The 24,070-nt window shown below is 42.5% G+C and overlaps 1 protein-coding gene across 1 annotated transcript; it reads right to left on the reverse strand.

The window, feature by feature from the left end:
- Positions 1–2,253: 2,253 nt before the first annotated feature.
- Positions 2,254–24,070, reverse strand: LOC101958159 (H-2 class I histocompatibility antigen, Q10 alpha chain). The gene is made up of 7 exons (XM_005340885.5): positions 23,755–24,070; positions 20,266–20,373; positions 7,649–7,909; positions 7,202–7,477; positions 5,117–5,389; positions 4,896–5,012; positions 2,254–4,432 (listed from the first exon to the last, which is right to left on the reverse strand). Exons 1-7 carry the CDS (start codon positions 23,906–23,908, stop codon positions 4,368–4,370), a joined length of 1,254 nt encoding a protein of 417 aa, XP_005340942.2. The 5' UTR covers positions 23,909–24,070; the 3' UTR covers positions 2,254–4,367.

The raw sequence follows: 24,070 nt of genomic DNA on the forward strand, positions 1-24,070 counted from the left end.
GTTGCTGTTTTGAAACTAAACTTCCAAGTGGTTAGCAGGAGAGATTTGTACCAATAGGGGGTAGATCTCAGGGCTGTCCAAGAACTTGGCACTCCACTAGTTGGGGAGAACCCCTGTTTTCCTACAGTGAGATCCCAAGGCCAGTCCAGTCTGGGCACAGGGAGGGAAGCAGTACCAGCAGTGGTCAGTGGTGGTACCCTCAGGACACTTAAATCAATGTGCCCTACTGGGTGGGAAGGCTATGTTTCTTAGGGGTCTGTGATCTGGGGGAAGAAACTGCAAAGCTTTCATCATGACCTTGCCAGATTTGCAGGCCTTTTCTCTGCTTCCAAAGGTGCTCAGAGCCCTCCTCACTTGCCCTTCACCTCCCATTCCTAAAATTATATATATTTTGGGGGTCCTGCAGTGTCCTCTAGTAGTTTTCTCCACTTTCTTTCCACGCCCTGACCAAAAGTCACAGAGTACCTTGAACGTTCTGTGACCAGGTGAGCAGCAGGTGTTCCCCCAGCAAGCTAATGTTCAAGCTAGGGTCTTAGAACATCCCTGCAGGGACATGTTTACATAATGTTATGGTTTTTGAGGCTGTCCCTCAAAAACCTATGTTTTGAAAGTGTAGTAGCCAGTCTATGGTGTTGCTGGAAAGTGGTGGAAGTTTAGGATGTGAGGCCTAGTGGAAAGAAGTTAGGTGACTGGGTGTGTGCACCTCGGGGGGCATTAGGACCCCAGTCCTTTCCTCTTTTTTGCCTCCTGGCTGCCATGAGGTTTCCTCCACTGTGATATTCTGCTATGCCATAGGTCTCAAAACAATGGGGCCAAGTGACTATGGCTGATACCTCTGGAACCACAAGCCCCAAACAAATCCTCCTTTTAGGTTGTCTTTCTCAAGTATTTTCCCAGTGAGGGAAAGCTGATTAAAACAAAGAGAAAAGCTGCAAAATCTATGGGAGGGAGGCAGCATGATAATTGGGCAAAAGTTGTGGGGGATCAGTGTGCAAAGTTATCAGAAGCTTATAGAGATGCTTTAGGATCCCTCAAATTCCAAAATGTATTTATAGGTCCATGGGTAAAACACTGAACTAACCTCTAAGTAAAATACAATTAAAAAAATAGTCAAAGTCATGTCCAGTTGCCAAGGGTCTCATAATCCAGTTAAGTAGTAGACACTGCCTGAAGCTCAGGACAGCAGTTCCCTTAGCACAGGAATGGTGGATTCTATCTGGCAGATGTTGTCTGGGGTGCCTTGGAGGACTCTTGAGAACAAGAAGTTAGGATGAGGGATGCTCCAGAAGTGGGAGGATAAGACTGAAGATTAAGTGGAAGAAAGTCCTTTAGGCCAGGAGGCCACTACAGTAGCTATTGACTCTCCTTCTAGTCAGAGCTCTTCTGTCCACCATCCTCCTGCCCTTAAGGTCCTGTGGCTTCCATGCAGGTGTCATGCCTAGGTGAGAAGGCCACGTGAGCCGAGGGGCCTGCACTGACCACCAAAGTGGGGAAAGTCAGCATAAAAAGGCAGTGAGGTACCAAAGCAAGGGTTGCTGATAAATATCCAGGATAGTTGTAGATGTGTTCAGGCAGTTTTTAAAATAAGTAGCCAATAAGGCCATTAGGAAGACTGAAGTGACCTTATCCTTATAGTGGTACACAGCCTGAGGTCTGCTGCTGTCCTCTGGAGGCTATCATGGGACTGTACAGCCCATGGCCTCTCTGCCCTTTTTCCTCATTGGAAGAGAAGGTCCTATAAGCCCTCAGCACTAGAGGCATTTAGGGTCCAGGACATAGAAAAGTACAGATCTAGATAGGAACTTCCATGTCCTTATTCCCAGGGCTCTCACTTATGTAAACCAATCCTAGGGGGACAGGCCCACCTCAGTCTAAAAGCTCCCTGACCTTCTATAAACCCCCTGTACTGAAAGAAACCATGTAAGACACCAGCCTAAGTCCTATCCTTACCCATAAAGGATCTAACTTTGAGGGGGTAGGGTTTTTGGGTAGATTAAATCAGCTGTAGATCTGGGGATCCAGAGGAGTCTAAAGTCTTGGGAGAGAGGCACAGAAAGGTGAAACAGCTGTATCAATGTGAAATAAGACTGGACAGCCAGCAGCTTCCTTCAACCTGTTTCCGCCACCCCTTCTACTCAGGGAAGAAGGGTTGGGTGTACCTAGGCACTCATGCCCAGACTCACCTTTCAGTTAGACTCCACTCCAACCATCCAGCCAAGAGAACTCTGTTTTTATCAGTGAAAATAAAACATGTTTATTACTGTAAAACTTTATTAATACAGGTCCATAATCCCTTAACTGAAACCTTTGGGTCAGATGTATTTACAATTCCTTGCATATTAGAAAGGATTCTATCTGGCAGATGTTGAATGTACTAGCATTTCTGTAGAGAATTGCAAAAAGGCACACTAGAAGAAATTAAGGGTATAAATGATCTCACTTCAGTTCGGGTCAGGTTTGATGCCCAAATTAGGAAAAAACCCTTGGCTTTTGGATGTTTTTGCATTTTAGAATTGCAGGTAAAGGATTGGAGATCTGTACTTAACTGCACATTTACAGAACAGCATAGTTGTCGTTGAGACTTGGTGCAGTGATGAATCACACAGATGGCAGTCAGACTGCCTGGTCTCATTACAGCTCTGCCTATGGCTCACCCTCTCTGGACCTCAGGTTTTTCACCCACAGCACAGGATTATTCTTCCACATACGCATGTTAGGAGGATTAAACAGCTTAATGAAAGTAAAGTGCTTAGAACCTTGCTGGATAATACACATAGAAAACCTTGGTGTCACTGAGACAGATATTTAAGTGCCATCCTTCAATAAGATCTAAATTACTAGCTCACTGTTGAGGCCCTGCAGGCCACAGCACAGGCTGGAAAATTTTTTGTAGTATCAAAGTCTTTCACATTCTCGGGCTTTGGTTTCCCAGAGAAGTAGAACACAGAAGTTTCAGAAGTTCCTGTAAGAAGGCTCTGTCATGGGTCCTGTGGATCCGGTAGGCTCCTAGCTAGAGGACGAACATGATGAAGAGGTAGAGGAGGCTCCTCCATGAGTCCATTATTCACTGAAATCCAACAACCCCACAACAGTGGAACACTTACTTGCCCGGGTCCCTGGCTTCCTCTCCATTCCAACTCACCAGCCCCTTGCATATCACATAGCCTATGAGACGATAACTATTTTTGTTTTCTTGGAACTTGAGATTGAACCCAGGGCCTTGTGCACACTACGCAAGTGCTCTACCACTGAGCTATATCCTCAGCCCTTCTTAAAAATTATTTTGAGACAAGATCTCACTAAGGTATATAGTCTGAACTTGAAATTATGATCTTCCTATCTCAGCCTCCTGAGTAGTTGGCATTACCAGTAGCTGGAATGACAGGTGTGTGCTCTCACAGCCAGCTATTGTTGCATAATCAAAGGAGACATGAGGGTTTTGCCCTATTGGTAGGTGAGGCTGAGAGGCTTTCCTGAGTTTCACACTTAAACATTTCCATTTGACACAGCAAAAACAGATATTTCCCTTATTGTAGAAAGTAACTTGCGTTCACTGTCAAAACTCAAACCATTCAAAAGGACAGGAAATAAAATAGGACTGTGTGTTGTTTCCCATCCTCCAGCTGCCTGCAGGTAAATAATAGGCTCCTGGGCATCTGTCCTTTTGAGTTTTCCACATAAACAAGACACTCTCACCTTGACCACTCTATTTTCTTTACAAAAGGGGGTCATGTATACATACAAGAACATATTTCTAAAAATAGGCACATATTCATAAATTTCTTCTCAGTACTAACAGATGGATGCCAAGACATTGTCCCTATAATTCCTCCTAACTGTTGTTCCAGTTTTCCCTTAACTGATTGGAGCCTCAGTTTCCAAGTTAGGGAAGTGGGGATAAGAATAATATAGCCAAATCCACAGGATGCCCATGAGGCTCAAGTGTAATATATATATATATAACATGAAATCATTCTGCAAATTGTCAGTGGGAAACAGATCTGAGGAACTGTTATTACTGCCCTTCTATCCGCCCCCAACAGGAAATGTTTAGATTTTTTGTTTGCTATTATTTTTTTGCAGTGCTGAGGGATGGAGCCCATAGTCTTATATATGCTAGGCAAATGTTCTACAATTAAACTACATCCTGAGCCCTGAAATGATTAGATTTTTTTAGAAGGACTTCAGGAATGGAAAAACCATATCAGTTGCAGATATCATGCATAAGGAGGCTGGTAGAAATAAGAAGATAGGATGGACTCTTTGTGGTCAGATCACAGCTATCAGCCAGTTAGTTTAGGGTTTCTCTAGGAGACCCAAAATGCCCCTACAAAATACTTCCTTGATTTTGTAATGGGGAATTTTAATCAGCAGAGAGTCTGAGCAGCTTCTGTCCTTCTTGGGCTTTGGGAGTTAAGATTATCTTCTCCACCTGCAGGGAGGAAGGAGGGAAATGACAGATTGTTTTCTCCCTACCAATGCTTGGAATTGCTGGCTCCTGCCAGGGATGGTCTAAGATAGTGGGAGGGATCAGGGGCTGAGGCCAGGGCTAGAGAGAGGAAGTGCCTGTCCCAATGCCTCTACCATCTTTGGTTCTAAGGCATCTTAGCCATGTATTGGGGCTTCCTTTCCACATATAACCCACCCAGCCTACAAATAAACTGGAGCTTTCCTGTAAAACTTCTCTCTGGTGTGGGGAAAAAAGAACACAAAACAGATGAGGTGGGTGGTGGGCAGGGGTGGGAGAGGGGAAGCAAAGTAGTCCTGAATTCCCACCTTTGCCCTCTGCCTCTCTTTCTGGGCCCTTTCCAAGATCAGACTAAATGGTCTCATTTTTCCTTATAGGGCTGCATCAGCCAGGAGGACTCTCACACCTTTGTTTCTTCCTCACTTACCTTGAAGATACTTCTTTTTCAGTATCACAATTACAGCTACCGGCCCAACAAAGACCAGGACCATGATCCCACCAAGTAGTATGCCATTGCCATTGCCATTGCCAATAGAGGATGAGTCTAAGGAAGGCAGAGAAAAGAGTCCAAGACCATGGGGTTGTCTACAGGTGTCCTGGCACCCCCCTCTTCCCCATCTTGACTCCTCCTCAAGGTTAGCTCCTCACCCCATGCCACAGTGAGTCTCTGCTTCAGGCCAGGGTGTTGCACGTGGCAGGTATACCAGGCCTCCTTCCCAGATGGCACCCGAACTGATGTCCATGTCTGATAAGTGCCATCCCCACTGGGGCGTGTCTCCACATGCTCAGTCTCCAGGACCAGCTCCTTCCTATCCAGCCACCAACTCAGTGAGATGTCTGGTGGGTAGAAGCCCAAGGCCCAGCATCTCAGCATGGTTCCATCCTGGGTGGTGTGCTTTGTCACCTGCACCATGGGAGGCTCTGCAGGAAAAGGAGAGAACAATGCTGGTGAGCACCTACTCTGCTCATTCATTCCTCATGCTTTATCTCCATGGAGATCTTCCAAGTGTGGAGGACAGGAAGAAGGTAGGGACAGGATCTCTCTAGGGGAGGCACTCATGTTGGAACTTTGTAGGCATAGCTGACCCATTATTAATCATCCCAAAGGGGCAGTGCCCTGAAAATTTCCAAAGGGGATGTGATTTCCTATTCCCAACCTCTGAGTAGGGTCCTATGTGGCCATACCCACCACTTTTCCACTCACAGATCCTAGGATTTTTTTTTCCCTAGAGATTTTATATACCTACTCTTTGACTTCGAGCACATAGTAGGTACCTAACAAGTGGTTGTTAAAGGAAGGCAAGGATGATAATACTTTCCTCACCTTAAAACTAGGATGGGGAGGAGTTTGAAGCCCCGCATAACTTCTTTCCAGCTTGGTAACCTGAGGGAGGCCCTTTAACTCTTCATTTTCTCAAAGCTTAATTGGGGAATTAATCATTCTTTTTTTTTTCAGGGTTGTTAAAAATAAGATGATCTTGGTAAAGGATGTAGACCATGTCTTGTGCTAAGTGAGAATTTAACAATCATTGTGTAACATACCATATTATGGAGTTTTGGAAAGTGGGCATCATTATTACTATGCTATTCTGAAATAAAGCATGTCCTGGCTCATAACTCCCTTCCCAAGACATCTCCACTGGGGCATTTCTCCATGTGCTCAGCCTCCAGGGCCAGCTCTTCTAGCCACGATTGTAATGAGATGTCTCATGGGTAGGAGCCCAAGGTCCAATATCCTAGCATGGTCCCATCCTGGATTGTGTGCTAGAATTTCTTTTCCCCATGGCTGGTTATAGAAGCTCTAATCTTTCTCCATCTGTATTGAAGCTGACCATAAAGAAATTCTCTGACCTATCTTTGTCCAATAGATAAGACCATCCTCATTCCAGAAGAGGCCTTCCCCATATCCTGGAGGGAAGAATGCTGTACAGAGAGGCCAGAAAAATGCTGCAGCAGGCAGGCCATAGGGGGTTTCCCCACCCAGTCTATTATCATTAGTGCCTATGTAATGGAGTCTCCATACAAACCTAAAGGATAGGGTTTGGAGGGATTCCACATTGCTGAACACATAGAGATTCCTGGAGAATGGCAGGCCCAGAGACAGCATGGAAGCTCCACACCTCTTCTCTCTTTCCACATTCTAAACATATCTTTATCTGTACCCTTTGTAACATCCTTTATAATAAACCCATAAACATAAATGTTTCCCTGAGTTCTGTGAACCACCAAAGCAAATTAATGAAACCCAAGGAGTGGGTTGTGAGAAACTCAATTTATAGCTGGTTGGTCAGTCAGAAGCACAGTAAAACAACATAGGATTTGTGACTGGCATTTAAAATAGGGGTGGGGAAAGTAGACCTGGGGACTGAGCCCTCAATCTGTGATCTGGCACTATTTCAAAGTAGACAGTATCAGAACTGAATTGGATTAGGTATGCCTACAGACAGGGTGTTCATTGCTCAAGACAATGCTGTGGGTCAGCAGAGAGCCCAGAATTCCTTACTCTATCACACCTGGAGCAAGGGATCAAGGTTCAGTTTTATGTGAGGAAACTGTTGGCTAATTGGTCCTCCCTTTGGAGGGAGAGATAAACTGTGTCCTCTTGGTGAGCTCTTCCAAGAGGACACAGCTTATCCCTTCTTCTCTCCCAGGCTTCTCTGTCAAATGGGACAGCTCTTGTGAATGGGAGTATATGGCTCACTCTTTGCATGGCTGCTGCTGACTGGGTCTTACCTATCCGCGTGAGGCTCTGGCTTCCCAGCTCCAGATACCTGTGCAGGGAGATGAGGCAGAGGTTTTCCAGGTAGGCCTTGTCATACTCTGCATAGCAGCGCTCCATCTCCCACCAGCGCTTGGTCCGCACAGCCACTGGCTCTGCTGACACCCAGCTCAGTGTCTCTAGGTCCAGAGACAGGTGGTCCTGTCCATCGAAGCCAAATTGCCAGAAGCTGCTGGACCTGCCATCTTCCTGGATCTCACAGCCAAACATGCGCTGAGCACTGTGTATACCTGTATATGCAGGCCAAAAGGCCCTGGTTATTGAAGGCCATAAGGCCAGAGTAGAGAGCCAGGGAGAAGCCTGCCACCTATGGGCCCTCCAAATGGTGGGGTGGGCATTGGCATTAAAAAAAAAAAAGCTATCCAGAGAATTCCCATGAGCAGCTAGGGTTATCCACATACCGCCACTCTGATTGTGGTAGCCCATCACTGTCCACATCTCCACCTGCTGCACCTTCTCCCAGGCCCTCTGTTTCTGGGTTTCTGTCTCCCAGTACTGGGAATCCACTAGTGCCATCCATGGGGCCTGAGGCTCAGCCTTCCCTCTGCGACTGTCATACCGGATGAAGGGCTGGTCGTCCACATAGCCCACAGCCAGAAACTTGGGGAGGCCTGGACCTGGCTCTGACAGGGTTAGGTAGTGGTAGTGAAGTGAATGGGTCCCTGTAGAAACACAAAAATGGTCTCAAGTTCACACACACAGCTGGGACCTGTATGAGGTTTGTAACAGGATGAAGTGAAGGGTAGAAACCTACCCAAAAAATATTCTGTCAGCAAGATTAAAAACTGTGAATTTTAAGGGCAGCTTAGTAGTAGAGTGCTTGTCTAGCCAGCATGAGGCCTGCAGTTAAATTCTCAGCAAAGCACATACATACATACTCACACCCCAAAAATGCAAAACTGGAAATTTCAGTTAAAAAAAGAAAGGATGGGGGAATGGAATGGGGAGTTATATTTAGTGGGTATAGAGTTTCAGATTAAGAAGATGAAAATATTCTAGAAATGGATGGTGATGATGGTTATCCAATAACGTGAATGTATTTAATGCCACGTTAACTATATACCTAAAATTTTTGTTATGTATTTTATCACAATAAAAAGCATCCAAATAGCTTAAGCAGTCGATCAATTAAACTTAAACTAAAGTTCATGCATTAAAGCTCATGGACTTTACTCATAGAAAGTTCTCAGCATCTCATTCATGGTCTAGTTATTCAGATCTTACAGTCATCTCTGTAAGTAATGATCATCTCACAATTTAAAAGAACATGGTTTTTAAAATCCTGGTTGTTAGGAACCTTAATTTATTTAAACATTCTCCAGAGAAATTTGATCAAGTCCATCCATCATTATTTTCTTGAGCCATCTTGCCAAGTTGGTGGTTTATTATTTTTTAAAACAGTGCTGGGGATTAAACCCAGGACATCTCTCATACTAGGCAGGGGCTCCACCAGTGAGCTATATCCCCAGCTCAAGTTGGTGGCATCTTGATCTCCACTCCCTGCTTTCTTCTTTTCCCACAGCAGATATTGCTAGTCCATCTGTTCTGAAATTCAAATGCTGCCTCAAGGTTACTCTGTACCATGTCTCCAGAAGCCTCAATTCAACCATTCAGTGTTTCTAGAGATGAAATCTATTTAGCAGCCAGTCTTGACTCCAGCTATTAAAATAATGCTGTATCTTTTTTAAAAGTCACTGCACTGGGCTGAAGGTATAGCTCAAGGGTAGAGCATATGCTTAGCAGGCATGAGGGTTCACCCAAAAAAGTAAAAAAAGAAAATTCACATTTTTTTTCTCAGAAATATCCATGGCTCATTCCCTTACCTAATTAAGCAGAATTTTTACTTGCATGTCACCTTCTCAGTGAGGGCTTTCTTGCCTACTCCATTGAATATTGAATACTTATCCTCCCATCTCTGCATTATTTTTTCTTCAGAGAACTACAATCCTATCTACAAAATGCACTTTGTTTATCTTGTTAATGGCCAGGCTCTCCCCAGCAATCTCAGCTACTCAAGGACATTATAATCTCTTACTTTTTGTCAAGAACAGCACTGGGCACACAGTCAGTGCCCATGTTTAAACATATGGAAGAAGTCAGACACATCTCCACTGTAGAGGTAGGCTGTTTACTACCTCTTTGTGATGTTCTGGCCATACCAAACTCCATCCAAGCCCTTTGAACATACTATTCCTTCTATCTCAAGAACTTTCCTCCCTCTCTTGCCTAAGTCAATTTCTTTTCATCCTTCTCTTTACAGCTCAAGTGTCCTTTTCCTTCAGGAAGCCCTCCCTACTGATTCCAGTCTGACAACCTTCAGAGAGGCCTTAACAGTGTCCTGTGCTCTCTGCAAAGATTGTGGCCTCTATGAGAGTGGGTGTTTGAGTAAACACTAGTCCTTACCTGAGAAGGCTCCTCCTCTGGGCAGTAAAATAAACATGAATGAATGTGATAATGAAGGAAATGAACTGGGGAGCTGCCTATTTCCCTGGTCTCCAATCTTTAGGTGAGGAACAAAGCAGAGTGACTTTGGTTATAAAGTAAAACAGTGTACTCAGTGTACTCGTAAAACATCTGAAGAGCTTCAGCAATGAAGAGGTACTAAGCAACTCAGTGAGACCCTGTCTCTAAATAATACACAAAATAGAGCTGGGGATGTGACTCAGTGGTCAAGTGGCCCTGAGTTTATTCCCCACTATATCCCCCTCTCAAAAAAAAAAAAGAAAAGAAAAGAAAAGAAAAGAAACATCTAAAGAAATCCATCTGTTCAGTAAGCATGCAACCTATCCCATATACTCTTGCTTGAGGTGTGGGGTGGCACCCCATGGAGGTGTGTAGGCCCTCTAGCCTACAGCCATCAAGGAGACCTTGAATAATCTAATGTCCAAAACCTCTCTGTTGAGTCCTCCAAGTTCCTTCTTTGGGATTGGTAATCAGTATGTTTGGGGCATTTGTACCCCTGGGGTAAACAGTGGGTAATACATCTACTGTTTCCCCTTAAGTCACGCTTGGCTCATAGTGAGCACTTATTTTCTGCATTTGTTGAAGTGGGGGGAAAAGAAGGCATAAATGGAAGTGACAAAAATCACAAGTGCTAATTTTTGAATGATAGCTCGTGCCTTTGATAGAATGATAGAACCCCCACTGCTCTGCTTTTTATTCACTATCACAATCTTCACAATGAATTTAAGAGGATGGTATGATTGGCTTCATCTTACAGATGAGGTAACTGAGGCTGAGTTGTTATGATTCAGTTTCTCTTGACTGCAGCCACTTTGATTCATAATCCATGATTGCTTTTCAGTAACTCTATTGGTTTTCCTGAAGGAAGATAGATAGATAGAACCATTAAGAGTCCTATGTAGGGGTTTACAACCAGACTCTGGCTCCAGTGTTAGGGGACAAACAGATGAGGATGGTGGGAAAGTGAGATTAAGATAATAATTCTATAAAATGGAACCACTGTGCTGACCTTCACATACTTTCTTCACCCCACATGCTTTCTTTGCCAAAAAAGCAATTTATCTGCTGCCCTGCCAGCCTACATGGACAGGGTATGTCACAAAACTTCCTGTTATCTACAAAAAAATGCAGGCAGGAAATAACATTGATAAGAGGAACTCAGAAAGGTACTTTGAAGGGAGAAAGATTTGTGACCCTTTTCACAGACCAGATTCTGGAAGATAAGGATAATTCCTCCTAATCACAAAACCTGTAAAAAATGATTAAGAAAAAATCTAATTAGAACTGCTCAGCATGGACCAAGAGAACCTAGCATTGTCATGGCAATAAGTACTTGAAAGTCTGTTGTCACCCTGCTTTGTCAGTCAAAAGTCAAGAGGCGGACTTGTGCAGGACTCTGGAAACTTCCCTGAGACCCCCCCAAATAAAATTGGAATGCAGGAGAGACAAGTTGTCTCTCTCCTCTCTGAGAGGACCCATTTTCTCCCTTGAGAGTGTCCTCTTTCCCTTTCCTATCCCTTCAATAAACTCATTCTTGTTACTCTGAAAACTTTTCTGACTTGATTGCAAGAATCTGGGTTTGGGAGGGGGGTCTTCACACTGCCTCAGTTTCCCAGAACGCCCCAGCTGTGTTAAAAAGGGGTGCATATAACTCTTTGATATTATCTTAAGACAAATCAGGTATGTTCCAGCCAAGATGAAGTTACCTTTGTTTTAATCCTTCTTGTCTCTCTTTTCTAACCCAAATTGCTAGAATTCAAGTGGTCTTGCTGCCACTGCTTACAAAAAGACAGTACTAGAAAGAGGTGGGGTGGTGCCTGGATTCTCTCCCTAGATCTTGCTGCCTTTTTGTAAGCAGAGAAAAGAAGAACTACCTCCTCAGAGCTGGAGAAACTTCATGGGGGTCAGAGAGGGGTCATGGTGGAGGGGTAGTTGAATGAATGGTTGACATCAGCTTGGGTCAGCTTGAATGTAAAATTATAAGAGAGCAGTTCATTTTTTTAACAGAATTATTTTCTCAAATTCCCTCAGGAATATGATTTAAAAGGCTATTTCTTCCTCCTTCCCTCCCAACCTCCCTCTTCCCCTGATCTCTTCCAGATCATTTTTTAAAATATATTTTTAGTTGTTATAGGCCTTTATTTTTTTCATATGTGGTGCTGAGAATCAAACCCAGTACCTCACACATGCCAGGTAAGTGCGCTACCGCTGAGCCACAGCCACAGCCCTCTTTTCTCAAATCTTTAATAACCTTTCTTTTTTACATATTATTCTAAATTCTATATAGAGCCCTTAGGCTGGGGCTATAGCTCAGTTGGTAGAGTGCTTGCCTTTCATGTACAAGGCCCTGGGTTCAATCCCCAGCAACACACACACACACACACACACACACACACACACACACAAATAGAGCCCTCTGTAATACCCTCTCCTCTTTGGAAAAGGGTTCCAGGAGGTTCCCTTTGATGTGATGAAGAGGGAACAGAGGCTAAAAGACATGACACTCTTAGAAGTAGGCAACCTCTACCCAGCACAGGGATTTCTTGCCTTTTGTCCCATTGTATCTCCTTTTCTTCCCTCATAAATGCTGTTCCCATTTATTGATTCTTGATTTTATTTCTTACACTTTAGGAGTCTTGTTAAGGAAGTCAGGACCTAATCTGACACAATGAAGATTTGGGCCTACTTTTTCTTCTAATAGGCATAAGGTCTCTAGTCTAATTCCTAGGTCCTTGATCCACTTTGAGTTGAGTTTTGTGCAAGGTGAGAGATGGGGTTTAATTTCATTTTGCTACATATGGATTTCCATTTTTTCCCAGCAGCATTTGTTGAGGAGGTTATCTTTTCTCCAATGTATGTTTTTTGGCTCCTTTGTTTAATATGAGATAACTGTATTTATGTGGGTTTGTCTCTATGTCTTCTATTCTGTACCATTGGTCTACACGTCTATTTTGGTGCCAATACCATGCCATTTGTTACTATAGCTTTGTACTATAGTTTAAGTTCTGGTATTGTAATGCCTCCTGTTTCACTCTTCTTGCTAAGGATTGCTTTGGCTATTCTGGGTTTCTTTATTTTTCCAAATGAATTTCATGATTATTTTATTTTTATTTCTATAAGAAATAACATTGGGGGGCTGGGATCATGGCTCAGTGGCAGAGCACTTGCCTCGCATGTGTGAGGCACTGGGTTTGATCCTCAGCACCACATATAAATAAATAAAAAATAAAGATATATCAACAATTAAAAAATATTTTTTAAAAATAAATGACATTGGGATTTTAATTGGAATCTCATTGACTCTGTATAGTGCTTTGGGTAGTATGGCCATTTTGACAATATTAATTCTGACTATTCAAGAGCATGGAGGATCTTTCCATCTTCTAAGGTCTTCTTCAATTTCTTTCTTTAGTGTTCTGTAGTTTTCACCTCTTTTGTTAAATTGATTCCCAGTTATTATTTTTTTTTGAGGCTATTGTGAATGGGTAGTTTTCCTAATTTCTCTTTCAGAGGATTCATCACTGATGTATAGAAATGCATTTGATTTATGGGTATTGATTTTATAACTTACTACTTTGCTGAATTCATTTATTAATTCTAGAAGTTATCTGGTGGAATTTTTTGGATCCTTAAGTATAGAATCATGTTGTTGGCAAATAATGATTGTTTGAGTTCTTCTTTTCTTTTCTTTTCTTTTAAAAGGTTTTTTTTTTGAGAGAGAGAGAGAGAGAATTTTTTAATATTTATTTTTCAGTTATCGGCAGACACAACATCTTTGTTTGTATGTGGTGCTAAGGATTGAACCCGGGCCGCACGCATGCCAGGCGAGCATGCTACCACTTGAGCCACATCCCCAGCCCTTGAATTCTTCTTTTCCTATTAGTATCCCTTTAATTTCTTTTATCTTTCTAATTGCTCTGGCTACAGTTTCATGGACTATGTTGAATAGAAGTGGTAAAAGAGGGCAGCCCTGTCTTGTTCCAATTTTTATTCATTTAGAATGATGTTGGCCTGGGGCTTAGCATAGATAGCTTTTAAAATGTTGAGGTATGTTCCTACTATTCCTAGTTTTTTTAGTGTTTTGAACATGAAAGGGTGCTGTATTTTGTCAAATGCTTTCTGTGCATCAATTATATCATATGATTGTATCTTTAAATCTACTGATGTGATGAATTACCTTTATTGATTTCCATACGTTGAACCAAACTTGCATCCCTGGAATGAACTCTGCTTGATCACGGTGCACTATTTTTTAAAATATTTTTTTTGTATGCGATTTGCCAAAATTTTATTGAGACTTTTTGCATCTATGTTCATCAGGGATAGTGGTCTGAAATTTTATTTCCTTGATGTGTCTCTGTCTAGTTTTGGTATCACAATGATACTAGCCTCATAGAATGAGTTTGGAAGGGTCCTCTCCTTTTCTATTTCATGGAATAATTTGAGGAGTATTGGTGTTAATTCTTATTTGTAGGTCTTACAGAACTTGGCTGAGAATCTATCTGGTCCCAGACTTTGCTTGATTGGTAGGCTTTTGGTGGCATCTTCTATTTCCTTGCTTGAAATCGATCTGTTTAAATTGTGTATGTCCTCCTGATTCAGTTTTAATAATGGGGTGGATTCAAACTAAAAAACTTCTTCTTAGCAAAAGAAACAATGAGGTGAAGAGAGAGCCTACATTTGGGGAGCAAATTTTTACCACACACATCAGTTAGGGCACTAATATCCAGGATATGTAAAGAACTCAGAAAAAATTAACAACAAAATAACAAAAATCTAATCAATAAATGGTCTAAGGATCTGAACAGACACTTCTCAGAGGAAGATATAGAATCGATCAACAAATATATGAAAAAATGTTCAATGTCTCTAGTAATTAGAGAAATGCAAATCAAAACTACTTGAAGATTTCATCTCACTATAGTCAGAATGGCAGTTATCAAGAATACAAGCAACAGTAAGTGTTGATGAGGATGTGGGGGAAAAGGCACACTCACACATTGCTTGTCAGACTGTACATTGGTGCAACCAATCTGGAAAGCAGAATGGAGATTCCTTAGAAAACTTGGAATGGAACCACCATTTGACCCAGCTATCCCATTCCTCGTTCTATTCCCAAAGGACTTAAAAATAAATATACTATAGTGACGCAGCCATATCAACGATTATAGCAGCAGAATTTCCAATAACTAAACTGTGGAACCAACCTAGATGCCTTTTAATAGATGAATGGATAAAAAAAAACTGTGGTATATGTACACAATGGCATAATACTCAGCATTAAAAGAGAATAAAATTATGGCATTTGCAGGTAAATGGATGGAGTTGGAGAATGTTACGCTAAGTGAAATATGCCAATCTCAAAAAACCAGGGGCCAAATGTTTTCTCTGATAAGTAGATGCTAATTCATAATGGGTGGGGGTGCATGGATGAGTGGAGGAAATTTGGATGAGGGAGCGGGGAGGAGGCATGGGGGTAGGAAAGATGGTGGAATGAAATGAACATTATTACCCTAAGTACCATGATTGCACAAATGGTGTGACTCTCTTTCACATACAACCAGAGAAGTGAAAAATTCTACTCCACTGATCAGTTATACATGACAGCAGAAAGTTCTTCAATTCATTGTACACAAATGGAGTAGAATTAATAAAATTAATCAAAAAATAAATAAATGCGGTTCCCTCACTGACCTCCCCACCTTTCCTTGGAGATTTGAGACAGAAAAGATCTCTATCTTCCTCAAATCTGGCTTTGAATAAACATGTTTTCCTGTATCAACTTCTGCTTCTCTAACTTTCTTTGAGCAGCATGTAGCAAAACTTTTGATTCTAGTAACAAAATGACTGGGGTCTATATCATGGTGCTGTTTTAATAAAAAATACAGAGTTAGATCAGTGTGTCAGCCGGGCATGGTGGTGCACACCTATAATCCCAGTGGCTCAGGAGGCTAAGGCTGGAGCATTTGGAGTTCAAAGTCAGCCTCAGCAACTGCAAGGCAATAAGCAACTCAGTGAGACCCTGTCTATAAATAAAATACAAAAAATTGGGCTGGGGATATGGCTCAGTGGTTGCGTGTCCCTGAGTTCAATCCTCTAGAACTGCCTCCCCCGCCTCCCCCCCACCCCCGCAAAAAAAAAAACCCCAACAAACTTAGTGTATCATGCACCTGGTGAACAGGCATATAGGCCTTGGTAGGAACCAAGGCTGGGGCTTTTGGTCACCATGACCCATTTCTTCACTTTTTTTTTTGTTTTTTTGCAGTGCTGGGGATTAAACCCAGGTTTCACACATGCTAGGCAAGTGCTCTATCACTGAGTTACTCACAGCCCCTGTTTTATTTTTTCTTCCTTGATGACCTAATCCTATGCACACATGTTAAATTGTTTTTATTTTTGCTTTGTCCACTGCCCCCTCAAGATTTATTGAAAAAAAAAACTGTATAAGTATTACAGTGTGATATTTATATATATATATATATATATATATATATATATATATATATATATATGTGTGTGTGTGTGTGTGTGTGTGTGTGTGTGTTTGTGTGTGTGTATGTACACACACACATCATGGAACTGATTATCATAATCAAGCTAATTAACATACTCATATTTCTCATAGTTACCTTTAGTTTTTACTTTAAGATCTACTCTCTTAGCAAATTTCAAGTTTGCAATACAGTATTACTAACTGTAGTCATCATACTGTAAGTTTGATCTTCCATTCCTTGTTTCCTATCTACAGCAGCTCTGCCTCCCCTGGGTAGGCGGAAGAGCAAATGTCCTTGCTTTGCTTCTGGACCTCTCAAGCAGTGAGATGTCCATGCATTCTGTGTTTCCTGTTCTATAGTGTGGTAGGTTGAATAAAGACTCCCCTCCAAGTTATCCCTGGAGACTGTGATTATTACCTTATATGGTAACAGGGATTTTACAGGTGTGATTAATTTAAGGCTTTTGTGATAGGAGATTGTTGGCACTAAAGGAGAGGAATGCTGAGACTGAAACAGAGCAATTCCCTTTGTAAGATGTTTAACAATTGTTCCCCCCCCCCCCAAAAAAAAACCCCTTTTCCCTAGATCTTTTAATAACCCATCTCTTTCACATGGTATTCTGAATTCTGAAGAGAGGCTTCTGGTAACGCCCTCTTCTCTCCTCAGTTCCTTAACTCAAGAATTGACTTAAAGGAAGAACTCTGTAAGAAAACAGAATGCAGAATGTGGCCCCAGGAGGTTGAATTTCCTTTTGATGTTCTGAGGAGGGAGAAAGTCAACAGAGCCACAGAGGTACAAAGGTACATTTTGAAGAGGAAGACTCCCACCTAGCATTGTGAATTTCCTGCCCACTGACTCAAAATACCCTCTTTTCTTCCACCTGGAGATGAAGATTTGAGATAAAAATGTCTCTATCTTCTTCAAAGTTGCCCTTGAATAAACCTATTCTCTTCCTGTAATTTCTGTCTCCCCAAGTTTTCAGTGGAGCTGTAAGCAGCAAGGACCCTTAATTCCAATAACAGAACAAGGAATGAAACTTTAGAAGATGGAAGTCAAGGAATTGGATTCTCCCTTACAGCCTCCAGAGGGTGTGCAGCTCTGCTAACACCTTGATCTTGCCAGGGGGAAACCCATTTTGGACTTCTGAACCCCTGAACTATAAGAGAATAAATGTATGTTGTTCTAAGCCACCAAGTTGTGATCATTGGTTTGGCACCAATAGGAAATGAATACACATAATATTATATTAAAGCAACAGTATCTAGTGGATTTCAGGGTCAGTTCAAACTCAAGAGCTCTGATGCTGCCCTGAAGTCAGGGAGAGAGGACACATGGTCTGGGAGAGTACCTGCTCCAGAAGCTGTGGTGAGTCCAGGACCTCCAAGCCAACAGAGACAGAGCCTAAGAAATACAGAGTAGGGGAGCCGGCAACCATGATGCTCTCACCCCTGAAGCAAAGAGGAGATAAGGAAGCTAATGTGCTTCCTCCCAGGTGTGGGAAAGGCAGGAAAGAGCAAATAATTCCAAGGTCAGGCCTGGTGAAAAAGGAAACAACACATGGTAGTTCCATTGTAGCAGGTACACAAATCTAGTCAGTCCCCAACCTACTTAATGGCTTTAAAATGGTGTGAAAGGGATGCGATTTCAGTAGAAATCACATATGGAGTTTTGAAATTTGATATTTTCCTTGGCTAGCGATTTGTGTTCAGTCATGTGATCAGAAGGGGAAATCACTGACACTACAATGCATTGAGTTGCCAAGCTATGATGTTCAGTAGTTTAAGGCATTAAATGCATTTTTGACAATGTATTCTCAATTTACAATGGTTTTACTGGAATATAACCCTATTATAATTCAGTGGCTGAGCACTTGCCTAACAAGTACAGGGCTCTGGGATCTCCACAAAAAATTTAAAAATAAGTAAATAAGGGAAGTCTTGCAATGTAATTTTAAAAAATTATTAGGAATTATTTTTTTAAAGAGAGTGAGAGAGGAGAGAGAGAGATAGAGAGAATTTTTAATATTTATTTTTTAGTTCTTGGCGGACACAACATCTTTGTTGGTATGTGGTGCTGAGGATCGAACCTGGGCTGCACGCATGCCAGGTGAGCACGCTACCGCTTGAGCCACATCCCCAGCCCTTAAAAAATTATTGATGCATAATAACTATGCAAAATAGAGAATTCATTGTTATATATTCATATGTGCATATGATTGGTTCAATTTCAATTTCATTCCCTAGGACCTTCTCTTGTACTCCCTTCCTGTTGATCCTTTTCCTTTATCCTACTGAGCTCTCTTCTATTTTCATGAGACTTCTTTTTTCTCTCTAGCTTCCATTTATGAGAAAAAATAACACCTGACTTTCTGAGTCTGGCTTATTTCACTTAACATGGTGATGCTCTCTAGTTCCATCTATTTTCCTAAAAATGACACAATTTTGTTCTTTTTTATTGCTGAGTAGAACTCCATTGTGTATATTTACTTCATTTGTTGATGGACACCTAGGCTGGTTCCATAGTTTGGCTATTGTCAACTATGTTGCTATAAACATAGGCATGTATTTAGTGGTATATTATGCTGACTTTATGTCTTCTGGATAAAATTCAGGACGATGATATAGTAAGGTCATATAGTGGCTCCAAATTCTAGTCTTTTGAGGAAACTCCATACTTATTTCCATAATGGCTGTACTAATGTATAATCCCATCAATATCATGTAAATGAAGCCAGATTTAAAATTAGGCAGTCAGTGTAGTTAGGTAAATCGGGTCTAATATGGAGGCCATGTTGAGAATAAATATCCGGAAGAATTGAGCAACTCTTAAAATGTTAATGAAGTCCCAAGAAAAGCCCTAAGCCCAAAGTCCATCCCAAAGAAATGTTAATAAACAGCCCAGGCAGATTTGAAGATAGCCCACCCCAAAGAAGTGTTAATGAAATCCTTCCTGCCCAGATTACTTCTTAGGCCCACCTATATCCCACCCCTCGGGCCTTCCAACCTACATTCCATCACTGAAAGAACTATAAAAAGGGGAAACAAGAGGATTCCACCTCTTGGGTCCCCTTCTTCCTCCGGGAGGGGAGAAGTCTTTTCTGCTCTCCTTTAATAAACTTCTAATTTCTACTCTGACCTTGCCTTGTGGTGCTTCTCTGGTGTTATTCTTCAACATTGGGGAAGCAAGGACCGGTCAACAGCGGTAACATAAGAGTTCTTTTTCTCTCCACATCCTCTCCAGCATTTATTATTATTTCTATTCTTGATAAATTGCCATTTTGACCAAGGTGAGATCAAATCTCAGTGTAGTTTTGATTTGCATTTCTCTGATTGCTAGGGATGTTGACCTTGTTTTTATATGTATTTGTTAGCCATCTATAATTTTTCTTTTGAGAAATGTCTGTTTAGTTCATCTGCCCATTGATGCCTCAGTTTCTTCTGGGTCAACAGTTCTCCAGTGCCCATTCCTGGTCACTGGGCCTTGTGGCAAACTCTCTAACAAGTGGAAGTTCCATTCCCATTAAGCACAGTCTCTCTTTTCCCTCAATGTGTTGGGAATGGAGGTGTCCAACCCCTTCTCCACTGCTCTCTGGAGACTTTACATCTATCCCACTTCCCCATGATTCATTTGGCACTGCCACTCTCTAGCTGTGTGGCCTCAAGTATTTAAAGGTTTAGGCCTTGTTTTTTCATCCTTAAGTGGGAGGAATTAAACAATCTGCTCTACAGCTCTATAAACACTGAGGTAATGATTATAAGAAATGAATAAGGGTATGGAGGAGGGGCTCTGCAGACATCACTAATCCTAGTCTTCTTAGGGAGAGGCAGGTATAGGAAGTGGAGTGCTGGAGGGAGGAAAGCTGCTTGAGCAAGGAGCCAACCCACTGGAGGCTAGGATCCAGCCCATGGTACCTTTCAGAAGCTCTAGTCTCTGTGTCCCCTATCTGATAGAACCTCCCTCACAAATGCAGCCTCCCCCACCAATGTATTTTCCTGCAATCTGGAGAATCCTGGCTTCTGCAATCCTACCCTTTCTTCAGTGGGCAGGCAGGGGGTGCTTACCTCCAGGCCATGTTTTTTCTTCAAACTTCAAGCTGGACAGTTCTGCCATCACCACCTTTGCTAAGGAAGCTGGGCCATCCGCTATCACTGGCAGCCCCCATGGACTCTCTGCAAGTGGGGAGTAGGGGAAATGTCAAAGCATAAATATCCTACATAAATATTCTTAATTTCTGGGAGAGATGGTATGAGATGATAGCAAGAGAAATGTCCCAAGGAAGGCGGGAAATTGGGGCCTTGCCACAGGAAAGACTGGAAACTTCATCTTAATGTAGTTGCAAAGCTAACAGGCCTGAGTTCTGGGCTTCTGTGCAAGACCTTGTTCTTGTGTTTTATAAGCACAGTAGTCCCCATCCCCACCTTATCTTTGAGGGATACATTCCAAGGCCCCCAGTGGATGCATGAAACTGTAGATAGTACTGAACCCTATATATACTATATGTTTCCTCATATATATCTACCTATAAGCTTGAATTTATAAATTAGGCACAGTAAGAGACTAACAATAACTAAAAGTAAATAGGACAATTAAATATTATACTGATGTATAATATTTATACAATATAATACAATCATATAATGTATATAATACAATATAATAAATATTGTATAATATTTATACAATATAATACAATCATTGTAGCAGGAGTCTACTTCATACTTTGAACATAACCCTTGCTACTCTGCCACTGCCACTTATTTGAAAACTTTCTCTTCTCCCTCTCCCACTCCCTAGCCTTAGGGAAAACAAAATTACCCTTCTTCCCATCCTAGGCTAAGTTATCTGTCCTTGAGCAAACACATACCACAGGAATGAAATAATTAGATTTAAGGGATGGCATCAAGTGAATTACCACCCCTGATAAGGCACATCTGGAATGTAGCTTTTGAATTGCCTATTTAAAAGCCCTCTATTCCTCTCTTTGATGGTCAGATTAATAGCCTCTGGGACAGGAGTCCCTGTTTTTCTCCTTTGTTAGGAAAGAACTATAACTTCTTTTTCTTTTTTTTTTCTCAAAACCTTGTCTTCATGATTGTATTGACATTGAGAACAAGGACAGAGCTTTTGGTAACACCATGACAGTCAATCTGATAACTGTAATGGGTGGGTGGCATATATATCATAGGTATATTGGACAAAGAGATGATTACTGACCTGGGCAGAAAAAAAAAAACTAAGATTTCACTCTCACTCAGAACATTTAACAATTAAAAACTTATGGTGTATTTCTGTAATCTTCTATGTGATACTTTTGAACTATAGTTGACCATGGATAACTAAAGCCATGAAAAGCAAACCACAGATAAAGGGGAACTACCTTATTGATTCATGGCATTTGCAGTGCAATCCAATAAAGTAACTCTGATATTTCCTAATTAAAGAATGAAGCTAGGGCCCTGAGTCAGTCTGCTAGAGTCCATATCCTAATTAGTTATGTGATTGTTCAGCCTTCGGTAGCCAGTTAATCTCTGAGCCTTAGTGTCCCCATCTCACCATGGGAATAATAGCCAAATACTTGTCACAGAGTGAGGCTCAGAACTTCCCTGATGCTGTCCTCATGATATCTGCTCCCTTAATGAGACTGTCCACTCTGCGGATCTCCCCCATGTCTCTTCCTCACTCCCTACCTCCTGAAGAAAAAAGCCTGGTCTTTCTGATCTGGCATCTGAGTCCCTAATGGGAACCCTGGCCGCTTCCTTCCCATCTCCCTTCCACACTTCGATACAAGGCTGGCTTTAGATCTTTGCTCTTTTTCTCCTTCTTGATTTGGGACAGCTTAGTCCTGACCAATCAGACTGGCATCACCTGAGTGTGCATCCCAGGTAGGGACCATAGAGAGAGGGATCCTGGATCTCTGGGGCTTTGTTAACTTGAAATCTTAAGTTCTAGAGCCTCAGCTTGGATGGGAAAAGATAACCTTTTGTTTTCACTAACCTCTAGTAAAAATTTAGTCTTTCCTCTCATGGTGAATGGAGACAAAGCACAGTAGGATGAGTAGAACCTGTGCACTGGTCTTGGGTAGAAACCAGAGTGCTTTTGAATCAAAAACAGTTACTGTATACATCTAGAAATATGCTTCACCCTCTCACTGCTTCCAAATGGTGGAAATTGCTAATTTAATGCATTATTTAATGTGTTTACTTAGAGGAATATGCATTACTTATCACACTTTTACCTTTTTAATTAAAAATTATCTTATTAACTAAAATACTAAATAGCTTTATTGCAACGTAACTGGGTTCCTTCGAAATCCTGTGTATTTCACGTTACATATTGAACGCGAAAACGCGAAAACGTTCCCTGAGAAAAGTTCCACCTTTCAGAAACGGGTAGAAACTCCGACTCCATATACTAGTGCTGCCACCTAGCGTCTGCACTGGGTCTCTCTTTAGTCATCTGCAAACTGAGACAAGTCGGCCCTCCTAATAATCCAAGGGTTCTGCTTCCTGGGATTTGACCAACGAACCACAGATGGAAACTATATGGGAAAAAAAAAATCGCATCTATACTAAATATGTATATACATAAATTTTCAATTTCTAAACAATAACGCATAACTACGTAACATGATATCATTATGTTAGGTGTTATTGGTAATCAGGAGATAATTTAAAGTATAAGTCAGGTTATACGCAAATACTATCTTATTTTATTTAAGGGACCTGAGCATCCTTGGATTTTGGTATTGGGCATCCTGACACGTGCTCCTCAAAATATCGAGGGATGACTGTATGTTCCAAGAGAGAAATGGCTTCCTGTAGGTAAAGTACTTAGGACAGATCCTGGCATAAAAGACACCAGCTAGGACTTCTCTTGGGCCTGTGGTATCTGCGCAGTTGAGGTGGGTATGCCTTGTGGTGCGGTAGGGAACTCAGGAAGCGGTCATGCCTGCGCGCTGGATCGGCCAGCTCTGCACACAAAACTGAAACTAGGAAAGAATGGAAATTCCAGACCAGGTCAGAAAACCCCCTGATGTTCTTTCACATTCTCCAGCCCCGCCAGGGAAAGCAAAAGAGGGCTATTTCCGGACAGGGGCACTGGAAGCCCCTCCACTCTGGACCGCCCCTTGCTTCAGGCGGGTGGCAGGGAAGGTGCGGGCTGCCCTCACATCCAAGCTCCCTTCCTCCCAACAAAGCTTCCCCAGGGTCTTCCAGGAGCACCCGGCCCCGTGGAAGCCCTCGCTGCGTTGTCTGAGAGGGGCCTACGGAAGTTACGCCCCGGGCTAGGTCACCACTTCTGTGGGGTCACCGTCAGCACCTGTTCTACGCTCCTCCTCGGCCTCCCGCGGCCCTACCCGCAGGGCTGTTCGGGGCTAGCGAAGCCAGAATGGGAGGCGTCAAACAGGAGCCGGGTCCAGCCCAGGGCTGCTTGCCTCCTCGGATTGGGGATGGGTTCTCCAAGTCTTCATTACCCCAAACCCGGGTGGAAAACATGGGGTCGGCCCTGAGCCCCCCTCCTCTCCCTCAACTGTCTCGATCTTGATCTCTCACCTGCTGCGCACTCTGGCACCAGCTCAGACAGCAGCAGCAGCAGCAGCAGCAGCAGCGACGGCGCCAGCCCGACTTGTGCGCTCCTGAGACTTCGCTGGCCTTTGGCCTCCAGCTTCGCGCACTCCGCTGGAAGGGGGGTCCTGGCAGAATGCATCCTAAGACCTTGGGGCACCAAGCCTGGAGGCGAAATACAGCTGACGTCCCAACGCGGAACCTGCCCCAGGCGAAATAAGCGGAAGCGTGGAAGCTCAGCACTTGGAGGGCGGAACCCTACAGTCTGGCATCTCAGGGCTTGAGTTTCAGCGCCGCAGCGCCC

Source organism: Ictidomys tridecemlineatus, chromosome 1, assembly GCF_052094955.1.
Source record: "Ictidomys tridecemlineatus isolate mIctTri1 chromosome 1, mIctTri1.hap1, whole genome shotgun sequence".
Taxonomy (NCBI): Eukaryota; Metazoa; Chordata; class Mammalia; order Rodentia; family Sciuridae; genus Ictidomys; species Ictidomys tridecemlineatus.